Source organism: Aristolochia californica, unplaced genomic scaffold (genome assembly GCF_029961685.1).
Source record: "Aristolochia californica isolate CCGP_79_NKW_82.1479 unplaced genomic scaffold, dmAriCali1.0.hap1 SCAF_16, whole genome shotgun sequence".
Taxonomy (NCBI): Eukaryota; Viridiplantae; Streptophyta; class Magnoliopsida; order Piperales; family Aristolochiaceae; genus Aristolochia; species Aristolochia californica.
This window is the reverse complement of record NW_027181837.1, coordinates 5777346-5801746: the sequence shown is the minus strand read 5'-3', so window position 1 is coordinate 5801746 and position 24401 is coordinate 5777346. Positions and strand designations below refer to the sequence as shown.

The window sequence follows — 24401 nt, the reverse complement described above, 5'->3', positions numbered from 1 at the left end:
TCTTTTCGATCGTTTCTTCTTTTTGTTATTTTTAAATAATTAATGATAAAAAGAGATACTGAACAAAACTTTAAATTTTGGTTAATACATCAACAGGGCTAGAACCCCATTTAGGAAAGAGGGAAACATTCTTTACTCTCCTTTCTCTAATAATTAAAGATTTAGAGTCCAAGTATCTTGGATATTTTCAAAAACTCTTGACATAAAAGAAGATTGCCAACTAATTTTCAAATCTTGGGTAAAAGTAGAAAATGATGCATTAGGGTATTAATTTTTTTCTAAAACCATATTTTAATATATCATACAAGTTGTAGAAATAAGGTTTAATCACTCAGGTTTTGGTGTTTCACGTGCTTAGAATTTATTGGTAATTCTACATACAAGTATGTTATGATCCTGGGTAAAGTGTTTGACTTTCCGCTACCTATGAGGCCGATCTTTTGGGTAGTATTGGCTAAGTACTTAACATTTGGTATTAGAGCCACTACTTATATTATGAGTTCGAATTCTAAAGGGAGCGACCTCGCGGTGTCATTAGAGTGGGCCGTCGCTAAAATAGGCCGTCGTGGACATCGACTCGTAACAGAGGAGTTTGTTGAACGTCGGATTAGTTTTGCTCTCAAACAATATATTGAAGACATAAATATGTTTCAAGGCATTTAATGACCTATTATTTCAAAAATCATTAGTTTTCTACAAATATTTTTGCTCCACAAAGTTTTTGACTTTGCCCTTACTAGAGAACAAGAGAAGTCACATGCATAATCACACATATCGTGCCTCATATTAGATATTGCTATCGCAATCAATTAGGGCATTACACGCATATTTACAACTTAGAAATGCTTATGAAGAGAAACACAAGTGGGTACCCAAAACCAAGGCAAACATTGAAAATACCTAGAAATTAAAGAGTAAGAAAATATGATTATCCAAGGAAAGTGCATTGGCTAATGGCTTTTCAAAGGAATCCAATAAGATTAGTCGGTTCACAAAATAATTTATTTTCTTTTATAGGTATGTCTTCGAGCCAAAGTAAAAAAAAAAAACGTATGGATCTTAGATAGTAGGTGATCAAGGTACATGATAAGCAACAAAAGAAATTTGTGGAAATTAGTTATTAAGAAGTTATTATAAAATTTTGTAATAAATTACATTAATTACTTATGTGAAACAGTTAAGGAAAATAAATAAAATTTTAAAAATATAATGTTGTCCTATTTAAATTTAAATAAATGTAACAAAATAAAAAATAACATTAATTATATATTAATACACTTAAATAAATAATCTAACTATTAAAATTACCTAGATATATTTATCTTAAATTTAATATATTAAAAATTATGACAAGCAATAATATGTTTGTATTATTATAAATTAATAAGGATTTTAGTTATTAAAATAATATTTTTACATGATATATTTTGTAATAATAATAAAATTATTATTATATTAAATTATTAAGATTGACACCATATAAATAATATAAATTTGGTAATATATAAAATATATAATCATTTAGCTGAAATAATTTTATTAATTTAAAGTAAAAAGTATTATTAAATTAATTTGGTTGAAATGAATGTGTTGATTTAAATAAAGTAAAATACATTTAAATGTAATTAAATTAAAATTAAGAAGGACCAAATTTCGTTTTCAATTTTGCTTTCCTCTAAAATTCCAATTTTATTCTTAGAGAACTGAATTTGAATTCCACGAAAAGTTGAGGTTTTCGGAAAAAAAATTCAAAGCAATTCCAGACGTGTTAACTCTATAATTATTGATCCAAGATACTAACCCTTCATTAAATGTATAAATTAACCACCAGATTTAGATCTAACTATTATTTTATTCTTCATCTAACAAAACTCTCTTCCCACTTCTTTCAAATCCTTCTATTAGCTACCGTGATTTTTCGTCATCAAAATTATGGCCGAGCGTTGTTCTTTCGAGTTCATACATAACATGAAAACAAGAACACCTCTGCATGCTCGCTCTTCTCTTTTTCATCACCCCGCCGAAGAGACATGGATCCAGCTACTAAAGTGTGTCTCTCATTTTCGACAATTCAAACAAATCCTGGCCTGTTTCTTCACAAATGGTCTCCAAAGCTCCGGTCTTCTGATCACCAAGTTAATCGATTTCTGCAGCTCTGCTTCCCATATGAACGTCGCTACTTCAATCTTCGGTCAAGTTCCCCATCCAAGTCCCTTCGTTTGGACGGCAATGATGAGAGGTCTTGCCGAAAACCGGCTTCACCACTCCTGCATCCTCTTCTTCAGGGAAATGCGTCGTCGGGGTACTGACCCAATCCACCTGACGTACCCTGCTGTAATCAAAGGTTGTGCTGGTTCGATGGCTGTCTTGGAGGGGATACAGGTTCACACTGATGTTCTCAAGACTGGTTTTGTGTCGGATATTTATGTGCAAAACGGTCTTCTGGGTATGTACGCAAAATGTGGGTTAATGGAGAACGCGCGGCAATTATATGACGAGATTCCCCAAAGAGACATCGTTTCACATACTTCAATTATTTCCGGTTATTTTGGTGCTGGAGACCTGGCTTCAGCTCAGCTTGTCTTTGATGGGGTCGAAGAGGCTGATGTTATTCTGTGGAGTGCTGTGGTCGCTGGGTACTCCCAAAATGGGGCTCCTGCTCAAGCTCTGCATTTGTTTGAACGGATGAGTAGTTTGGGAATAAAGCCGAATTCGATTACCATGGTGAGTGTCATATCTGCATGTGCCCAATTGAGAGATTTTCAGAGAGGAAAATGGGCACATAATTTGATGATGGAAACTGGGATTAAGATGGATATGTTGGTGTGTACTTCTCTGTTAGACTTGTACATTAAGGGCGGATTCTTTGAGGAAGCCTGTAAAATATTTAACCAGATGCCTATAAAAGATGTTGTCTCGTGGAATTCTTTGATTATTGGTTATGCTCAGAATGGTTATGCAACCGAGGCTATGGGATTCTTCACCGAGATGCTGCACTTAGGCATAGAGCCTAATAGGGTCACTTTACTGGGTGTACTCTCTTCTTGTGCCCAACTAGGAGCTCTTGATGAAGGGAAGGAGATTGAACATTTGGTTGAGAAGTTGGGGCTACAATCTGATCTATCCATTGGAACTGCCCTTTTGGATATGTACGCAAAATGCGGGAGCTTGAGTGATGCCAATAGAATTTTTTGTGCTATCTATCCTAGGGATGTTGTCATGTGGAGTGCTCTCATAAATGGCTATGCAACTAATGGGCATCAAAAAGAAACACTTTCATTGTTGGGAGGAATGTTGAAAACAGGGATCCAACCTAATGGGGTCACCTGTGTGGGGATTTTGAAGGCTTGTTCTCATAGAGGTTTAGTCCAACAAGGCTATGAACATTTTGATACCATGATTAGTGGTTATGGTATTGAGCCTAGAACAGAGCACTATGCTTGTATGGTTGATATCCTTGGTCGGTCTGGAAGGATTGAGGAGGCTAAAAAGTTCATAGATAGCATGCCAATGGAGCCTGGGGCTAGTATTTGGGGTTCCTTGCTCGGTGCTTGTGTGACTCATAAAAATATTGAGGTTGGACAGTATGCTGCTCAACATCTCAATGAATTAGAACCATTAAGTGATCAAAATTTTGTGTTTATGTCAAATATTTATGCTGCCATGAATAGATGGGAGGATGTTCACAATACAAGGTCATCATTGAAGTGTGGCGGAGCCCATAAGACCCCTGGATGCAGTTGGATAGAAGTCACTGGCAAGATCCACGAATTTCTTGTGGGAGACAGAGCGCATCCGATGTGTTGTCAAATATATGAGATTTTGGATAGCTTAACTGAGCAATTGAGATTAGTGGGAAATTGTTCAGTGAATGAAGCATAATCATTTTGAGCCAGTGAAATCATTCTTTTTCATTTCCTTGTTCGCATTTCTTGATAAGCAACAAGTTAGATCTCCATGTTCAAATTGTTGATACTACACAGTGATTCATAACAGGTAATCAGATGAAAGGGCACTTGTTTATCATTCGTAATTTGAGTGGTCAAGATCTTGTCGTTCCTGCTTTTCACAAACAGAACATGAGCAGGTTTACCTGCTCCAGGATTAGCCTAACTGATGGAAGAAATAATTCTTGCTTGAGAATATTCCCGTTCACATGCAATTACAAAGTAAATTAGAGCAAGGTGGTCTGCACCTATGATGACTTTTGACCTTGACTGGAAAAGTTCCATGTTTCATTTAAACCTTCTCTGGAGCAAACCACATGCATCATATCAAGAGATGTTCATGTGTTTGAACTCAACAGTTGTCAGTGGCTTCACTTGATTAATGGTAATTAAAAATGAAGAAGCATTTAAGTGGTTGGATTTGTCTTCATTGTAGAGTGGAGGAGACAGCATATCATATGCTGAATATTTGGCTGACATTTTTTGCAGAAGTACAGGAACAGAAACCAGAAAATCAGGTAGCTCAGACCAGGTAGTCAATGAATCGCCACCTGTTCATCGCCATTTTCAATTACAAATATTTCTTTCTTCCCACTTACCTGTGTTATTCTTACAAAAAAAAAAAAAAAACCTGCAAATAATTCTCTACAGCATGTAGTAATAATGACTTGAACGAAGAGTGGATTAAGGAAATGCTTCTGCGATCATCTTTACGCTCTTTATTGTCAATAAATCACTGTCTTATCTTCGTTCAGGATCCCGAAAGATTCCTTTTCTTTTGTGTGATTGACCACTGTTGATATTAAACTAGTTCCGACTTTTAAATGAGTGGAGAAGAACAACAAAAGGATAATGTTTCTTTTTTGGAGGAAAGGTCAAGTCAGTTTGTCACATCAGACCCCACTTTCTCACCTTATAGAATGTGGAGTCACATGGGTTTCTTCACTTCGTTTTGTATTCTCATTCTCTTCCCTTGCAAGAGCTTCTTTTGTCTCTTTGGGATTTACTGAGCAGAGAAGAAAGAGAGATGGAACCTCCGCCTTCTCAACAGATTTCTGGGATCGAATCCAAGGTTGAAGACGACCAGGAAAAGGTTACTGATGAATGGCAAGTAGCAATTGTGTCTGTTGTTTATTCTTCTCTCCCTCAGTTTCTGTATATCAATTTTTGTAAAAGTCTTATCTATTTTGCAGTTGTTCTTGTTGCTACAACTGCACAGAGGATCTCATAGATTTCTTGTGCTGTTCGTACCTCTGTTAACGTCGTTTTGGAGCAACAGCATCTTGCCTGCTACTTCGCACTTCGTATGCAAGAAAAACCACAAGGAAAAAGAAACCATGGGATGTATCTGTCTTGTCTGATTCTGTGGTTTTCTTTTATCTTTTTCATTTCTTTTCCTTTTTTTTTCTCTCTGATACTACTACGATTGAGATGATGAGGCAGGCAAGCTGTTAGCTTTTTGTTCTGGAAAACTTATCGTAAGTTTCTGGTTTTCATTTGCTCAAGATGATGCTGAAGAAGATGACAACAGTAGATATCTTGGGAGGTTTCTACTCATAAACTCTGCATGGAGCCGATCGACAATTACATATACAGAGCTTTCACAAAATTAAAAACCAAAACCTTACAGAGTACCAATTCCAAGGCAGTGAATTAACAATTCCCTCGGGTTCACAAAATTATTAGTTCGGCTTCCTTCTTGTAGCAGAAATTCCACAGTGAGATTCGTCATAAGAAAATCAGGAGAACAAAAAGATGACATACTTGAAATTCATCACCAGCTTCTTATTAGTGGAAGAAGTTCGTACCTGCCGCATCGTCATCGTCATCGTCATCGTCATCGTCATCCTCCTTGAGTTTAGTTTGCCCCCCTTCCCTCTTAAATGGCAGATTCATTGGCCCAAATGGAGAATCCACATCAATGGTTCCCATCATTGAATACCCTGCTCTCTTTCCTCTGATCATATCCCAAAGAGCAGATCCGAAATCCTTGGGTTTGAATGTAATTGGGATCTCAATCATTCCATAGCCATTCTTGTCGATATTTGCAGACTTTGAAAGACGAGCTCCTCCGATACTTACACCAGCAAGACACATCTCATATTCCAGAGCATTCAAACCCAAATCAAAGTCATTCTTATTGTCGACTTTCAAGTGAAGCATAGCAGTTGTTTCCTCAAAGGAAAAGCTAGTGAATTTAACCTTCATGAGATCAACATCAGGCTTGTAAGGTACAGGTATCTCACCTGTTGTCTCCAAAGGTAGACTGATGTTCCCAAAGACTGGCAAATCCACAATAAGCTCCACTGCAACCTTGTAAGGAATCACACTTCCAGATTTGATGTCTTTATATGTCTCCTTGATGTCATCGAAAATTAGGGTCACCGGAACTTTAATTGTTTCGGTACCATGAGCATGGATTGTCCCTGCATCAGGGATTAAGCCTTGCATGAGCTTCCTACCATCACTCTCAATGAGATACTTTACATCAACCAGAGGGATTGGGATTGGATTAGGATTTGAGACTAAAACGTCGATGACAAGGTCTGCATGCTTCAGATCGATCGATGGGATATGCACAGCGGCTACACTGGCTGAGGGTTTGCCAAATCCAACAGTTTCTTCGATCTTTTCTCCGACGTCATGAATAAATTCCTTCACTTTTTCTAAGAAACCTCCCTTGTCTTCATCTCCTTCTTGCTTCTCTACTGGTTTATCTGACGATGCCATGAATTCTGTAGAAAGAAAAAAACCAAATATTAGACGACGTGAATTGTACCTCTTGGCACATGTCCTTGAGAATTCTAACGACTAAAACAGCAGAACCACGTCGTTGCTGAAGGAAGAGAAATTCTGACAAGCTCTGCAAAAAGCACTGGTTCATTTTAACACTGAAAGGAATCTTCGATTTGAAAGCAGTTCAATTTGATTAGGTGAAGGAGTGAAGGACGAAAAAATGAAAACCATTCCGAGTTGGGGATGTACGAGGAAGCATAACCTGCTTAAACCAAATCAGCAAACTGCAAACAAGAAATGCAGATGGAAGGCAGAACCATCGATCATACAAGATCAAACGGAAACTTTTGTAGAATGGGTATTTTTGGGCAATGAGAACTCCTAGAAGATAGCCGCGTACTGGTGTCCGCCAAACGAACTCTTCAAACGGCAGTTGTTAGGAAGCCCAGACTTCGGTAAGTTTTTGTCATTTCATATCTGAGGGTCAAAGGGCTGAACGAATAAAACAAGTTATTTAATGCGAAAATGCGAAACACTATCTCAACCGTCCGAATCATGATCAACGGCTATCTCCTACATAACACGTATCTTGAAGCGCTCCCTCTTCTTCGAGACTCCACAGTTTCCCGCGCGGTAAAACAGAAAGGGTATGCGAGTGCAGCCCATGGAGGATCCGAAAATTGTCTCCCTGGCAATGCTCCTCCAGCGCTCTCGCCCTCTCAGCGCGGCTGCTTTTATCCCAATTCCTTCCGGCACTTCCGAACCATCAAGTACTTTTGATCGTATATCCAAAAAACGCAAGCTCAACCCTTCGGACGGAAATCATTCATCAGGTCTTGATTGTCAGATTGACGTCTTCGAAGTGAACCTTCCCTCTAGAATACTTTCCTCGCTCCGTCATCCCTCATTTCTCATTGGAACGGTTCGTCTCACTGATTCGAGTTCCCGCAACCCAGGCTGCTTCAACAGCGACTGTCTTACTTTCTCGGACGGTGCTGCTAAGCTTTGTTGTTCTGTCCTCGGCCTTGACGGTAAAATCTTGGGCAAGCGGATTCGTGTTCTTGCCTGGAATTTCATTCCTTTGAAATGCAATGGCGGAGTCTTAGAGATTATCCGGTGGGATCTTGTCGAACCTGCTGATAATGTTGATTTTAGAAGCTCTCCGTTACTTTCATTATCTTCTTCTTGTCATAATAGATGTCAGCCTGCTGTTTGTGGCAAATTGGTTGCCATCAGCCCATTTGTGGTTGTTCCTTGTACCGTTCAGAGTCGTAAATATCGACCCAAAGCTGAACATGGAATTACCGATGGTGGAAATTTGAAGGGGTTTCTTGCCGATATAATGACCTGTAACTGCGCGTCATGTTATTCGGGTGCCTTCCAAGAGAAAAGTCATCATTCATTCACCAAGCCTGTAATACTCTATTTCTGTGGATCCACTTCTTCCTGGCGCTCGGTAATGTCAAATCTGCTTGGTTATATTGTTTGTATAAGGGACGTGAAGAAGAAGTTAGTTTCGACGGGTAGAGAGAAGTCGTATGAAATGTTTGTAACAAGAGACAGAGCCGCATTATATCTTTTTCAATTGCCTTCTGAAACTATCTCATGTAGGAAAATCAGAATTTCTGGAAAAGGTGAAATGGGACGATATAACGGTACTGTCACAGGTATCCATATGCAAGGAATGGTCATCGAGTTGGACAAGAAAGTATGGCTTCTGCTTACCGATCACTTACTAGCTCCCCCACATTCTTTGAGGATTGGATCTATTGTAAGTAGTTCTCTGTTAGGTCATTTACTTTAAATAGGTTTCTTTTAAATGTAAGTTGCCTACCAAACCAAATAAAATGGGGAGCCTTAAAATTGTAATAATTTCTAGCGGATGATCTAGGTTTCATTTTATCATATTCTTTTATTTTGATTTTTTTAGGTTGCGTTGAGTAATATTCACTTTGTACATACAACATTCCCTTGGGTAAAGGTGCTGTTGCTGGGGGCTTGCTTTAAGACCAGCCTTAGTGTCAAGTCCTTTTCACCTTTGGAGGCTCAGTAAGCAATTGCATGGGCCATTTTGAGTCATTCTTCATGTTAGTTGTTCTTGGACTTTTTCTGAAGTTAGAGTTTTCCGTGGTACAGGTGTAATTACAGGTCACTAAACCAGAGCTTGTTGGGAAAGTTTATAGAATCATTGACGTTTTCTGCCAAATTTTGGTAATAAAATTTAAGAAATGGATGCAGGTACTTGTTTTTCTTTTTTGAAAAAACCTTTGCTCCATTTACTCACTCTTTTGGTTGATTTCAGGGTGTTACTTGTAATATCATCTTTCAGGAAAAAATTTTCTGGGACCTTATCCGAGAAGGAAATTTTAGGATCAAAACATGTAACTCTTCTTGCTTACAGATTTTAGCATTGTGTGCTTTCCCATGGTTGTTTAGATTGAGTTCATGACTTTCTATAAAAATGCCAACTTACAGACACATATTATTGTAGTTAAATATTTATTTTTTTAACAACCCTTGTATTGCTTCTTGTCATCAGACAGAAGGATTTGTACACATGTACTGCAGGTCGTGCTTACCTTCATGTGCATTTCGAACTCGGGTAAATTGGTAAATTTGTGAATGCTTTTAGATGTAATGTTACATCCATTTTTTGCTACAATTAAGCATTTTGCATGCATTTCCTTCTTCATTTTCATAATATCAATATCCATTGGCAGCATCAATTATTCATCGAGTTCTGTGAACATGATTGCTGGAACTCTGGCGGAGAGACAGATACTGGGAAACTGAAATTGGTATAACTTTGGTATAGTTCAACATTTAGTTTTCAGGGACTTTAAAAAACTCAGTAATTTTGTGATGATGATGCCTATTATCAAATATAACTGATTGTAATAAATTTTGGCTATCTTACAACATTTCAGGTGGTGCCTCTCACTAATTTTATAGGCAGTTGTGAAGTCCTTTGGATCAATCTGCTATCACAAATGCAAAATGATACTGACATAACTGATATAGAGACACATGATGCTGCCCTAAGTTGTGAAGGGAAACCTCATGGCCAACTGACTAGACGATTTATATCTTCTGAAGATCTTGGAGTCATTTTGATGGGAACATTACAGGTTAAAAATATGGATTTTTTTATTATTTATTTTTATTTGAAATCTTAGGGAAGTGAAATTTTTATCAGATTGGGTATTTCAACCTTTTCTATGTATTTGTGTAGATCTGTCCTTCTTCAGGGAGGTTGCAGATGATTGATGCAACAGGAAGCATTGACATTGTGGTCCCAGATTTGCTATCCAACAGTGACCTCAACAAAATTTATGAGGTGAAATTAGATGCCCAATTTATTATATGTGTGATATTTTGTAGATAATGCATTATCAGTCCAAATGTTTCTCCATATGATCTATTAAAATACTGTTGAAAAATTGATGATATGCCGCTTGTGTTCATGATTAGTAGCTGACTAAGATTCTACCCACTTGTCTCTGGTTTGCAGGTTAAGGACTATGTTCTCATCCTTGAAGGATTACCTGTACCATTGGATTCCATTGAATCACTGAAGTGTGATATTTTTTCATGCAGAAGTATTTTCAACCATGTTATATCCAAGAAAAAGAAATTTCAACATACATCTTATGTCCTCTTTTATCTGAGGAATGCAACCTGTCTCAGTTCAGCCTTTAATTTTCTACATAAGGATAGGCATGTTAGTTTCAACAAAAATGCAGGTGCTAAGTTTCAATTACTGTTGGTGACCCACAAGTATCCTGCTGTTCAAAGTGTATGACCTACTTGCATCTGTGAATTTGAGTGTATGATATGGTAATTGAGTTTCCTTATCAATTTTTGTTGACATTCTTATTACAGATTCAAGACGATCATCTCATTGGACTCAGGTCGAGCTTATTTGCAGAGGCAAAGATTTTACCTTATTATTTGTTTCTTCATGGTGACAACGGAGAGAGTTTATCGGCTGATGTTACCATGGAGGAACTAACGGGAGATCTGAGACATGCTCAAAGCAATGATGATCCTGACAAATTATTTTCTGGGAGGCTTAAGGTGTTCCATGCATCAGACGAAATAAGGACACTTACATCATGCGAACATAAGCTGTTACAGATGCATTCACCTTGTGAAGTTCCTTGTTCACTTGCTATCAGGACTGATAACAGTGTGCAGCTTCTAGCATGCCTTCTATACCATGATGATGGTGATGAAACTAGTGAACTGAAAGTTCTTTTGGAATTTAAACGTGAAACATTTAGTCAATACAAGGTTTGTATTTCTATCCCCTTTTATATTTAATCTTTTAAATCTTACTTTTGACAGTATCAAGAACATGTGTGATCAAAGCTTGTAACATGACTTATTTCATTTTAGTTGCTACGTATTGGAGCACTCTACATCATGCAACATGTGAAAGAAGAGGTCAAGCAAAGTTTAGCATGTCATAAAGCTCTCGTTACTTCTCAAAAGCCCATCTGGAGTCTTTCTTTCTCATCTGAGAAGGTTCTCTATCAAAATGGATCACAGAAAAGCCATTATTTAGAAGCTTCCTCTGTCAATAATGGTAGGGAGTGTCTGATAAATTTACAAAAGAATGAGGTATCATCCAAGTTGTCTACCTCAGATATCCATCTTTACATCCCATCCGAAGCAGCAGACCTTTTGAGTGGTAGCAATGGTTCTTGTGAAAATGGGTTGAGCAGTCTGTTTCTTGCACTTGAGCAGGTGTTGAGTGTGTCCGCATGCATTAGTATGATGGCTACTGCATCAGTACATGTTTCTGTATTGTGTAATTCCGATTACAGGTTACCTGTTGGTGATTTAATTTCACTTAATGGAAACATAGTGAAGATTCACACTGTTGAACGATCAAGTAACTCATGCATACATCTCAGCGATGATTATCACATGGTAATTTTCTATTCCTATTTGTGCTAATTTTTATTTTGAGGTAATTGGATTTGAAACCTGTGCATGTGTCTGTATCATTGCATTATCTCAAACATTCAGGTGAGGATTCAAGGTACTTTTGGTCCTAATGCCTATCCTGTTGCAATGGGTCCAGGCATGAATGCAACTTTCTACCGTGTTCTTATGATGGGGTATTTACTCTTGACTTGAAAATATCCTGGTTTTTTGTTCTTGTAGTGTCTTTGACCTCAATCATTCAACGGCCTTTCATTCCACTGTTTTCTGCAGCAGAGAGCATAAATTGATGCTGACACCTGTGTCTTTTGTTGTCATCAACTCTATAAAGGAAGTTGATATCCATTACTATGCCAGAAAATGTTCTGTACCTGTGTCCGATACAGAAATTTTAAGCAGGGAATTTGTCAACACAGTCCCATCATGTTTAATTTGGCACTTATACCAGAGAAAAGAAAACTGGCCAGTTCAATTATGTTGCAGGGTAAGATATTTGTTGACTTCTGTATAACAAATGACATTATTATGTTTCGCTTGCTGTTGGCAGACCTATCTACCACAGATGAATGACCTTTGGATAGTCCACAGGTCGTTGCAGTTCATAGTCTTGTAGTTGAGCACACTGACAAAATACAAAATACACATCTAACTGAATGGTCCAAGATGCCAGCAATCGGAATTCCTCTTGCAGGTTTTATCTTGGGTAAGATTCATGCCTTATTTACAGAGGTGTGCTCTTAAGGAGACAGAAATGTGGGAAATTTGCTTGTGCACTTGTTTACTGAGAATATACTATATACTCAGGCTTCTTTCTCATCATTTCATTCAGATGACGGATCATCATCATGCTCTTGCTGGGCTGATGCTGAGAATGCAACAGCTCTACTCAGACTGAATGAAACTTCGAGCAAGGTTTTTAATGACAGCTGTTGTAGTTTAAAGTGGACAAACATCAACAAAACCCTCAAAACTACTGGCAACCTTTTGGAGAAGATGCTAAACAAGCACCAAAGGGTTACAGTAAAGAAATACAGAAAACTTCTGGATTCAACATCACTAGATCTCATGTTCTCTGTTGATTCCAGTAAGGAACTTAGTTCCCATGATGAGAACCTTCTCAAATTTGTCATTTTAAATGCCTGCTGTGGATCAGTTTTGGTACGTTTCTCTCTACTCTAGATCGGGAATCTTTATATTTGATTGGTTTCTTAATCTGTTCTCCCCCTCCATAGAATGTTATAGTAATTGGTTAAAATTGCACACCTGCACCCAGTCATACTGCTGTTTACAGCCATGCTAACTATGCACTTATCTGGATTCAAAACTAAGCACTATGACATTGGCACCATTTGGTTCTTGCATGAGGTTCAGTTGGTTGTTACTATAATATTAGGATGTTGTAAAAGTTGAAAATTGAGAAGAACTGGATAGATAGGAAGAGAGAGAGAGAGAGAGACAGGAAGATTGTGTGAGAGAGTGTGCAGCTTTCAACACTCTTTGAGGGGTCTGAAATTCGATCCTTCCTTGTTATTAATCCTGATTTTAAGTCATAGTGAATCAAAGTACATAAATGCCCCTCTATACCCTACTGACTTTAACTCCCTAATTATAACTCAGAATCAACAGAAACTTGAACCATATGACACGTACACCAAGACAACTAACTCCTAACATAGAGGGAAAATCTGATAAATCTGAAATGACCAAACTATCCTTTTTCATATAATTCAACACTCTCTCTCAAGCTTGAGCATATATATCTAGAAGCCTCAACTTGTTACAAAAATTCTAGAGCATATATATAAGCCTCATCTTGTTACAAAAAATCTTAAATTCTCTTTTTCCCAAAACTTTATAAACACATCATTGAGCTGAATGACCATTGTACCACACTCATTACGGCATCACAAATGAAATGATAGTCTACCTTATTTGTTTAGTTCGTTTATGAAAGACCAAATTACGAACATGAAAATGGCAGCTTGATTGTCACAATGCATCACCATTGCACCCTTGGTTGGGAAGTTTAACTCTTGCAAAACTAATTGAACCTCTAAAAGTTCACTAATTGTGTGAGCAAATGTCTAGTATTCTTCTTCTACACTAGATTGGGTTACAATATTTTGTTTCTTGCTTTTCCAATTAATCAAATTCCCTTTAACAAATACACAATAACTAGACTTTCTATCCAATTTGGACCTGCATAGTCAACAACAAATGGCATGTGGCTCAAGCAATAAACCTTTTCCTGGTGCTCCTTTTAGATATCTCAATACTCCATGTGCAACCTCTAGGCGAATCTTTCTTGGATGCTCCATGAACTGACTAATTACACTTACAACAAACGAGATATTAGGCTATGTAACCTTTCATACATAGTCTAGATATTAGGCCATGTAACCTTCCATACAGTCTTATCTCTGAGTTTAACACTCATCTTCATGAAGATTATGGTTCACTTTCATAGGTGTTTCGATAGGCTTTGCTCCTAATAAGTGATACTCTTATAACATATATGTGATATCATTTGTATCAAAGCAATCCCTACTTTACTTTTTGTTACCTGAATCTCAAGAAAATACTTGAGGGAACTTGAGTCCTAAATTTTGTAGTGTTTTGAAGATGTACTTTGACCTCTTCAATACCTTTTACGTTGCTTCCCAACAACACTATGTCATCTACACAACAAGCACTACAACTCTAGTAGACCTCTTTAAAACAAATTATGAGTGGTCACAATAACTTTTGGTAAAACTTAAGGACATAATCACTTTGCTGAGCTTGTGAAACCATGCTATGGGGCTTTACTTGAGGTTGTAAATGACCTTGTTTAGCTAGCCTACACAGTTTGCAATTACCCCTTGAGCAACATACACAAAAGCTTGCTCCATGTATACCTCTTTAACCAAATCCCCATACCAGAATGTATTTTTTATTTCTAATTGAAAGGGGCCAACCCTTACTAACAGCCACAATAATCGGAATGTAAATAGATGTCAATCGAGCCACACGCGAGAAACTTTCAAAAATATTCATACCATACTTTTGGGTAATACCCCATCAGCTTTGTATTTCAGAGTGTAAACTCAGTTATAGCCCACAACAATAGCATCTAGAGGTAGATCGCATAATGTCAGGTGCCTCTTTAAGCAACACCTTCATCTCCATCCATAGTCTGATTACATTAAGGAGAGGACAAAGTACCATGCACTGAAGAATGAATAGTACAGGAAGACTAAGACAAGATAAACATTTTGGATAGACCAAACAATAGGATCAAATTTGGATAAGGAATGGTGTCTACAAGCACAAACACCCTTGCAAAAAGTAATAGGAACATCAAATCACTTACCTTAGGAGCTCTTGACGGGGAGAAAACTATCAAGGATGGAGAAGAGGGAGCCTTTGATGGTGTCTTGGCAGCACTAGTCATGGCTTTTATGAACATCCACCACTAGAACAGGAGCAACAATATCAATATCAAGTGGTGTAAAGTTGTAGAGTCATCAGGCTTCGGAAAATAGGGAACAATCTCAAAGGATGTGATATTAGTTGACATAAATTTTTTTGGTGGAAGGACAATAACACTTGTGCCTTTTTTTAGTATGAGAATACCTTAGGAAAACACACTTAACTAATCTTGGGTATAACTTGTAATGTGATGAACCAACAACATACACAAAGCAAGTAGACCCAAAAACACAAGGACAATGTGGAAACAACTCGCTATCGGGTTTTAAAGCTTGCAGTAGAATTTTCTCTCCAAGTACAGAAGAGGGCATGATGGCATCAACAATAGGATTGTTAGCAGCGAATACACTTGGTTCATGCTTCCTTATTTAAGTCTGGGAATTCTCTTTAAGGAAAGTTTCAATTTTTTTCTATTGGTTGGTCCAAGACCCTCAAGTGGATGTGCAATTATAAGTGCTTGGAATGATGAAGTGTGGGTTGGTGTGCTGGTATTGGTGATTTTTTGTGATTATTGATAGTTCTGGACTGAAATTCATAGAGGCATATCAATGGCTGAAGTTGGGGAAGTTGTTACACTTTCCAAGGGATGAAGTAATTCAGATTCCAAGTCTCATACCATTCAAATAACCTTACTAAGCTAAATGGACAGAATTACATTAGTTGGTCCAAATCTGTTAAAATGTTTCTTGAGGCCAAAAGAACGCTGAAGTTCTTTAGGGAAGTTCCTCCTTCACCCTCTAATGATGACTGGGAGGTAGAAGACAGCCAAGTAATGACTTGGCTAGTGAGTAGTATAGAGGAAAGTCTAAGTGATCAGGTGACAAGTTCTAATACATCAAAGGAGATGCACCCAAAATTCTCTGAGTATGGTTGTTTTCACTAGAGCACCCTGAAGCCTCACTAAACACTTGGCATTCACCTCTAACCTCCACCCCCCAGCTGCACCCAAAACTTGCTATTTTTTGCTCGGACAATAACTAGAAGACATCAACCTCTTCAACTCCTTCCTCTTCCGACAACCACATGGAAGATGAGAACCAGGTACCTCCTCCATACCAAGCTGAGACCCATTTTAACTCTGAATCAGTCACACCTTTTGACGACTGGACTAGAAAAACACAATCAATTCCAGAGTCCATCACTAATATTGTTTCCTCTGGGTGAGTGATCAGGAAATCTGGTTGCAAAACTTCAATTTGAGAAACATAAATATGACGATGAGACCTGGGCTCAAATGATGGAATTGGCTGAAATCATGGGCGTAGTATAGAAAGGAAAATTTCCTGGAGTCCAAGAAGATAAAAGGAGTACCTAAGCCAAAAAAGAAAGAATAAATGATTATTACCTTTTGGAATGTCTAAGGAGTTGGCTTGAAGAAGAAGAGAAGCACTATCCACAAACTCTTGGCTACCAGTAAATCAGCCAGAGTTATATTGCAAGAGATAAAAATCCAAGCTATGCAAGATCAGGTTGCCAAAGACCTTTGGAATTGCACGTATTTGGAGTGGAAGGCAGTCATAGCTATTGGTCACTTTGGTGGTATATTGGCACTTTGGGACTCTAACTTGGTGTTATTTGGGCCTTCTCCATTAGTCTTAAGCTAATTGATTGGGACTCTGACAATCAATGGTGCCTTGCGGGGGTTTATGGCCCGACCTAGTACAGAGAGCAGGTTAAATAAGTGTGAAGGAAGAATAGAAAATTGAGAGAAAAAAGGAGACAAGAGAAGAAGAAATTTCTAAAGAGTCTGAAAGGCTTCGTTGAGGAATGTGCACAAATTCCCAGACTTCTTAAATAAGTGTTTGGAGTTACAAATTACAAAAGTGCCCCTATACATGTAATAAACCTAAATCTTCTTATATCTCCCTAACTACACTAATTAACCACTAATATAGTTTAGCATATAGAACAAGATTACATAAAGAAAATTAACCTCTAAAGTGGTAAAATGACCAAAATACCTCTAGATGTATTTTCTAATAGAAAGAAGAAAGAAATGAGCACCTCCTCCTACACTGCTAGTTCGCTTAGATGGTCTGGACCAATCTACTCAACAAAATCAGGATCCAATTTTGTGTCCTTAGTGACCTCTCGATTGCTAGTAAGTGGGGAAAAGTTGTCAAATTCCTGGCCTGGGCAAGGAGCTCCTTTCGGCTTGCATTGTTCACATCCTGTGAAGCCTATGGACTGAGAGGAACAACCGGCAGTTCAACAACAGACTCTCTACTATTGATGAGGTTACCTTACGAATTGCTGGCTTTATCTTAGCTTAGATTCATACTAAAAAGAAATTCGAGCATCTTTAGGGCATCCCTTTTAGAGAGAAATGGCGTGCCATTGATGTGTACCCCACCGAAGTCTACTTCCACTATGGATTGGACTCCGCTACTGGTACTTTAGAGTTTAACTTTGATGGGAACACCATTGGCAATCTAGGTAAAGCGGGTTTAGGGGGGGTGGGGATGATCAGGAATAGTGAGGGAGTTGGTCTTGCTTCCTACTCTCAACCCTTCCTACTTGGCAGTCAATCTAAAACAAGCTAACATACCAACCAGCACAAAAAAGAAATCCACCAAAAGCACAATAAATTTCTTGTGCAGACAAGGTGGAGCTCACAGTAGATATGATTAGGACACCCAAACTTCAAACTAAACCACTAGTATTCAAGTACCCTCTTAACAGTAGCAATTCAACACAAAATAGCAAGAATCACCAACAGCATAGATGATATCAACATCCAGAAGGTTGAGACAGGCAATAGGCACTGGTCTGGGGACCTATGCAGATGAGGGTTGGAACAAAGGTAACATATAACTCTCTAGAGATTTAAATAACTCATAGAACTGCTCAATGGGAGTATAAACCATCAAGCCTAGGGTTATGACACAAAGGAAAAAAGGAAAAGTCTAAACTTGAACTTCAATCAACAGAGAATTCTAAAAAATCCCCTTTTCTGGAGTAGTCGTAGATTAGAGATAGGAGAAAAGGTTGTTAGAAACTCTTTGTAATTTGGGTCCAGTTCTCTGATACCATGTAAAAGTGGACAATTGAGAAGAAATAGAGAGAAGATAGGAGAGAAAAAACACTAGAGAGAGAGAGAGAGAGAGAGAGGAAGAGTGCAAATTTCAACAATTGTTTAGAGAGGTCTGGAATTTGACCCCTTGTTGACCCTCACTTAAGTCATAATTGGTCATGTCTGTAAATGCCCTTCTATACCCAACTCACCCTAACTCCCTAATTACCACTCAAAATCAACTAAAACTTGGATCATACAACACACACTAATACAAACTTCTAACATAGAGGGACAATCTGTAAATGTAAAATAACCAAACTACCTTTTTTATAAATTCAATAGATATAACTTTCACATTCAGATTAATAAATACTAACAGGTTTCTGTTCTTGCTATCGCTCAGAATGTTGTGGGCAGTAAGATGGATTCAAATACTATGGAGCAGTTGAAGCAGGTAACAGAAATTGAGCCTATTCTGCAATCAATGAAGAATGTTTGGGTCAAGGAAGTCAGGCATATAAATCCAGCTCAAGAAGCAAGGGCTTTAATCCAAGAGCTGGTGGCCACTTAGATAAAGTCCTCCTTCGGTGCGAATTGTTTATTTTCAAGAACTGGAACGGGTCTTCTGTTTTTGGAGTAGGCATTTACTGCTGCACATGGTGCAGCCACAGGCAGATTGATCAGATGCCCATTGAGCGAACCTGTGATTGGTCTGAAGCACGAGATTCCTGCTCCCTGTGGTGCATCAAATCCCAACTCGAGTTTAGTAGTACCAGAGGGAGAGAAGGCAACAAGTCAGGCTATGAATTGTGGTCACCACTTGACTCAGCTAAGTCAACTTGAGGTCACAGAGTGCTTATCCGTGAAGACGGCCACCATGCGCTAGTGATGATCGGAGCAGACATCAGTGCAAAAATCTGATTGATTCTCCCCGGATCATACTTAATTCATTTCATGTATTTAAAACGGTGTATGTGCGCGGTGCACCCCCAGCAACTCTTGTAAATTATAAGGAAGAAACCATGAGATTCATGAATCTTCTACATTACCCCTTCTCAATGGAGTTGTATCGTTGTAGCTCAATGGAGAAATGGAGTAATCAATTTATGTCATCTCCCCCACGAGCCACAATCTCAGTAAGGAACAGATGCTTCAGATGAGGTGAGGTGGGCTGGTCGGCCAGGTACCCACTATGGAGATCTATAGTTGTACTAGTGCTGCCTTGCATCATAGGCGGATGTGTTGCCCTATACATAGTGGATAGTTTTTGTTTTTTTTATCATGACCCGTGGGTCTTATTATAACCCTTAAGAAAAGACGCATTTTAATTATAAAGTTAAGCTTAACGTGGGTAGTGAAGGAAATAAGAATTCAGCCTGAAAATTAAATGACACTTGTACACTTACATTTAATGAAAAAATAGGCATAGTAAAAAAAAAAAACAGAACCATGAAACTCCTTAGTCTTGCCCATGTGTTGTTTCTAATCTAATTGGCATTTGTTTATACATTACGATGCTCGCTTTATAACTACTCTCACTCAATTTTCAACTCTTCTGTCATCAGAGTCCACTCAAAGAGCACTTTCTTGACCCTCTGCCGTCTCTCTTTTCCCACCATTATTTAGCAAATGTGGAATTGGACCTAACCCCTCAAGACTTAGACGCCTATAGTGGCATCACCACTTTGTGAAAGCTAATCAAGCAAAAGGGAAGAACCTTTAAATCTTCCTTCAGCTTACTATAAATACCCCCTGTACCCAACTCCTCACTTCACCAGCTTTCACTTTACTCTGTGCTGTACAACCATCTCTACGTGACAAACATTTCATGCATCAGCACAGCCTTCACTCCATGGCTTTCCTCTTCTTCCTTCTCTTCTTGTTCCACAGTTCCAGAGTTTACAGTGACCTCGACGTGAATTTTTATGGAGATAGTTGTCCAAACTTGACAAGGATAGTGAGATACGGAGTGTGGTCAGCTATCCAGAATGATACTAGGATGGCAGCTTCGCTCCTCCGCTTGCATTTCCATGACTGTTTTGTAAATGTAAGAGGAAAGATCTTTTACGAGTTTTGAATTCATTTTTTAGCTTTATTCACTTGGAAGAAACTCACTCCACTAAGACCTGTTTATCGACTTTCTTTTAGAGAAGTTGTGATAGTTTGACAAGGATTGTCACTCAAGAAAAGGAATGTTAGTCAACATTCTTCTTAAATGTTATTAGTTAGGTTGTGAGTTGAAGATGATGACCTCAATGACCAGTCAATGGAACTAATCTCTGTGATTGTCATTTGAGCATGCACAGGGTTGTGACGGATCTGTACTACTTGATGATACTAGCAACTCTAAGGGGGAGAAAAATGCGTTTCCAAATCGCAATTCGGCGAGAGGTTTCGAGATTATCGACAGCATAAAGGCCAGGGTTGAGAAAGCCTGCCCATCCACTGTCTCTTGCACAGATATCCTGACCCTTGCCAGTAGAGATGCAGTTTCCTTGGTAACCTTAACCAACTCTTCTTATTCTTGACATGTTTATTTTCTAGTTCAAGGTGATACATCTCAGCCTTTTTAAGAAGTTTGACAAATACATTAAATCTGTTTTTCAGGCAGGAGGGCCCTTCTGGTCCGTGCCACTGGGGAGGAGAGATGGCACAACAGCCAGCGAGAGCGATGCCAACAGCCAACTTCCAACACCCTTCGAGTCCCTGCAAAATATTACCGCAAAGTTCACTTCAAAGGGTCTCACTTCTAAGGATGTTGTTGTACTTTCAGGTTCTCATCTTTGTCATCTTTGTTACGTCTATAGGCAGCTCCGTTATATAGTTCTCCAGTGTAATTTACATAAAGGGATTTCCTTTATGCTCCTAAATGCAGAATTTGGCTTCAAATCAAAATGGAAGTAGTACATTGAGAACAAGAAGGGCCAGCTGGTGCTAACTTTGTTTCCGTTGCTCACTTCTTGTGCTTCAATTGACTCATTCGTTTTGTTACATATTGACCAGGTGCCCACACCATTGGGTTCGCCCAGTGTTCCACCTTCAAGCGCCGGCTGTTCGACTTCAACGGCTCCGGCAGTCCGGATCCTTCCCTCGATTCATCTCTCCTTGGGGATCTGCAGAGCCTGTGCCCAGATGGAAGTGGGTCAGACACCACGCTAGCACCTCTGGATCCTGTCACCAAAAACAAGTTTGACAACGTGTATTACAAGAACCTCATGAACAGTTCAGGGCTACTGCAATCAGATCAAGCTCTTATGGGGGACAACGACACTGCCTCCATGGTGAGTTACTATAGCAAGTACCCTTATTTGTTCAACAAGGACTTTGGGGCTTCAATGGTGAAGATGGCCAGTGTAGGGGTGCTCATTGGAGAAAATGGAGAGATAAGGAAGAATTGTAGGGTTGTGAATTTGTAGTTTGCTAGTTCTTACAAGTCAAATTCACTCAGTGGCCTTGTAAGATTGCATAAAACGAAAAAAATAGTTCAACCAGAATCAAAACCGAGTTTCAAAAGCAGTTACTTTAGAAATGAACAAACCACCTCTTTCTCTCAATGCTGAGACATATATGATAGCAGAATTTTCTAGATATGTTATAAAATTCATAGAAGTATTGAAAAGCGAAAGCCCAATAAACATACTTCCAGCCATGGCCGTTAAATTTCAAGAATTTTTCAGAAAGCATCTAGTCTATCCAAAGTCTAATCAATGGATCCAGTTTTTACGTATAACTTCTCAAAACTTCTTTTCCATAAAAAGAAGAGAAATTGGAACTGATGGGCAGTTACAACTATCCCATTGTTCCTACATCTAAGGGAAAACAGCCTAATAATGGATCAACTAAAAACAGGAACGTGACTAACATTCTCCCAGTTGACTCATTCAATATTTATTATGTACCATTTAATATTGATACATCCTCAAAAAAAAATTCCATAGATATAATATCCTTATACCCAAACAAAAAAATTTAAATTGTATGGATCATTACGGTAAGTCCATGAAAACAAGTATTACCTTCTACGTATCACAATGTAATTTTTTTCCTTTGAATGGGAATCATATGTGGCACATTCCTTATTAATGAACTTCCAAATGCTCACTCAGGATCACCAAAATTTAAACATACATTGACATTCTCTAAAATTCATGTGAAATAAGAAAAACCAAATATGAAATTAATGAAGTTTTTCAATTAAAAAAATACAATACAAACATAAAGGGTATCTCAATCACATAAAACTACATAGTAGAATTGAGTCTCATATGTTCAACATGTCCCTTATAAAAAATAGGTGGTAGACTTTTTGTCAACGGATCAACAATCATTAATCCAGTGCTAATGTGCTCCATAGCCACTTTGTTTGCTTTAACATATTCTCGAATAGCTAAATACTTAATGTTAGTGTTTCCTACAACTTCCACTCTTATTGTTCTTAGCCAAAAACACTGCAGCGGAATTATTATAGTAAATCCTCAATGGCTTGAAAATTGTGTCAACAATTTTAAGCCCAAAAATAAAACTCATCAACCATATAGCCTACGACGTTGCTTCAAAATATGTTACAAACTTTGCTTCTATGGTAAAAATAGCAATCAAAGATTGTTTTACACTTCTTCAATAAATGACCCTTCGAGCTATTAAGAAACGTATCCTGATGTTGACTTTCCTCAGTCAAGGCAGTCATCAAAATCAAAGTCTGAATATACAATCACCTTCGGATGATCAAATTGCCTATATGTAAGCATGCAGTCGTTAGTCCCATGAAGGTACCACATGACTTGCTTTGCAATTCTCTAATGGTCCAAACTGGGTTACTTTGATATTACAACTGCATATGCAATATCATGTTTTGTGCAAACCTGAGCATACATTGAGCTCCCAACAACAGAAGCATAAGAATTTTTTTTCACTTGTTCCCTATCCAAATCATTTTTAGAACCTTGTCCCAAATTGAACTTGTCACCTTTAATAATAGGTGCAACACCAGATGAACAAGTCTTCCTACGAAATCTCTCTAAAACTTTATTAATATAAGTTTCTTGAGACACTCCTAATGTCCCTCGAAACATGTCTCTCTTAATCTTGATGCCTACAACATAAGAAGTTTCACCCATATACTTAATATCAAATTGCATCGAGAGAAATCGCTTAACCTCATAAAGTAAACCTAAATCACTTGAAGAAAGTAGAATATCATCTACATATAGGACTAAGAAAATTATTTTTCTCCCACTGATCTTATGGTTGATCCATGATATTCTCCATAAAACTAATTGAAAAAAAAACATCATGAAATTTTAAATACCTTTAATGAGAGGTTTGTTTTAGCCCATAAATAGATTTCTTAAGCCTACAAACCATGTGATCACTCCCCTCTGAAATAAAATCTTCAGGTTGTTTCATGTAAACCTCTGCTTCTAGGTATCTATTGAGGAAAACCATTTTCACATCAATTTGATGTAACTCTATATCAAAATGAGCTACCAATGCCATGATCATCCGAAAAGAATCCTTCTTTGAAACAGGGGAGAAAGTATCAGGATAATCAATTCCTTCTTGTTGAATGAATTCTTTGGTTACAAGTCTTGCCTTATATCTCTCAATATTGCCTGAAAAATTTCTTTTGGTTTTAAAAATCCACTGATAGCCAATGGCCTTCCTCTTAAGCACATAGTTAATACTACCCAAAAGACCGACATGTTAGGAGCATAAGGCATAGGTACTTAACCCCATGACCATAACAGTACACCACCCACCTTCGTGAGCCGACGTCCACGGCAGCTTAACACTTAGCGACGGGGTCCAGGTCAGGAGCCCATACTCCCTTACGGAGCCCGCATTTGTTATTCGTTTCGCCCACGTAGGGCACTTCCCTCGGGGATTCGAACTTGCGACGTGGGAGCCCGCTCTGATACCAAATGTTAAGCACCTAGCCAATACTACCCAAAAGACTAGCCTGTTAAGAGCGCAAGACATGGGTACTTAACCCCAAGACCATAACACTTCCCTCCTTTAGGAAATTCAACAAAATCCTAGACTTGGTTATTAGCCATTGAATCCAACTCTTCCTTCGTAGCATCATTCCATAATGTGAATTTATTTCTACTCACAACTTGTGAAAACATAATAGGATTATCTTCAACACCAATGTCCATGTCAGATTCTTGAAGGTACACAACATAATCTGAAGAAATTATAGGTTTCATAACTCTTGAAGGTCTTAATATTATTTCAACATTTTTAGGTTGAAAATGCCAAGTAACTAGATTTATAAGAAT

General features: G+C 38.1%; 4 protein-coding genes and 1 long non-coding RNA gene across 7 annotated transcripts; 4 read left to right on the top strand and 1 right to left on the bottom strand.

The window, feature by feature from the left end:
• Window positions 1-1955: 1955 nt before the first annotated feature.
• On the top strand, window positions 1956-3988 carry LOC137954006 (pentatricopeptide repeat-containing protein At1g08070, chloroplastic-like). Its single transcript, XM_068801585.1, has one exon. It carries the CDS (start codon window positions 1969-1971, stop codon window positions 3880-3882), a length of 1914 nt encoding a protein of 637 aa, XP_068657686.1. The 5' UTR covers window positions 1956-1968; the 3' UTR covers window positions 3883-3988.
• A 923-nt stretch (window positions 3989-4911) lies between these two features.
• Window positions 4912-5452, top strand: LOC137953811 (uncharacterized). Its single transcript, XR_011112433.1, has 2 exons — window positions 4912-5054; window positions 5141-5452. It is a non-coding gene; the product is annotated as an uncharacterized lncRNA (long non-coding RNA).
• A 283-nt stretch (window positions 5453-5735) lies between these two features.
• Window positions 5736-6677, bottom strand: LOC137952550 (desiccation-related protein At2g46140-like). The gene has a single exon (XM_068799633.1). It carries the CDS (start codon window positions 6675-6677, stop codon window positions 5736-5738), a length of 942 nt encoding a protein of 313 aa, XP_068655734.1.
• A 575-nt stretch (window positions 6678-7252) lies between these two features.
• Window positions 7253-19176, top strand: LOC137953046 (CST complex subunit CTC1). Of its 3 annotated transcripts, none has more exons than XM_068800233.1 (16): window positions 7253-8454; window positions 8614-8732; window positions 8820-8894; window positions 8986-9064; window positions 9223-9285; window positions 9404-9481; window positions 9611-9811; window positions 9916-10020; window positions 10195-10479; window positions 10566-10976; window positions 11082-11618; window positions 11718-11809; window positions 11910-12117; window positions 12222-12336; window positions 12463-12791; window positions 18524-19176. In XM_068800233.1, the coding sequence occupies exons 1-16, from the start codon at window positions 7333-7335 to the stop codon at window positions 18689-18691; spliced, it is 3987 nt and encodes a 1328-aa protein (XP_068656334.1). In that variant the 5' UTR covers window positions 7253-7332; the 3' UTR covers window positions 18692-19176. The 3 variants fall into 3 exon arrangements, with proteins under 3 accessions (XP_068656334.1, XP_068656333.1, XP_068656335.1); XM_068800232.1 differs by having other exon boundaries at window positions 11907-12117; XM_068800234.1 differs by lacking the exons at window positions 12222-12336; window positions 12463-12791; window positions 18524-19176 and having other exon boundaries at window positions 11965-12111.
• A 732-nt stretch (window positions 19177-19908) lies between these two features.
• On the top strand, window positions 19909-21536 carry LOC137953636 (peroxidase 10). Its single transcript, XM_068801086.1, has 4 exons — window positions 19909-20167; window positions 20427-20618; window positions 20728-20893; window positions 21124-21536. Exons 1-4 carry the CDS (start codon window positions 19949-19951, stop codon window positions 21534-21536), a joined length of 990 nt encoding a protein of 329 aa, XP_068657187.1. The 5' UTR covers window positions 19909-19948.
• The last annotated feature ends 2865 nt before the right edge of the window (window positions 21537-24401 follow it).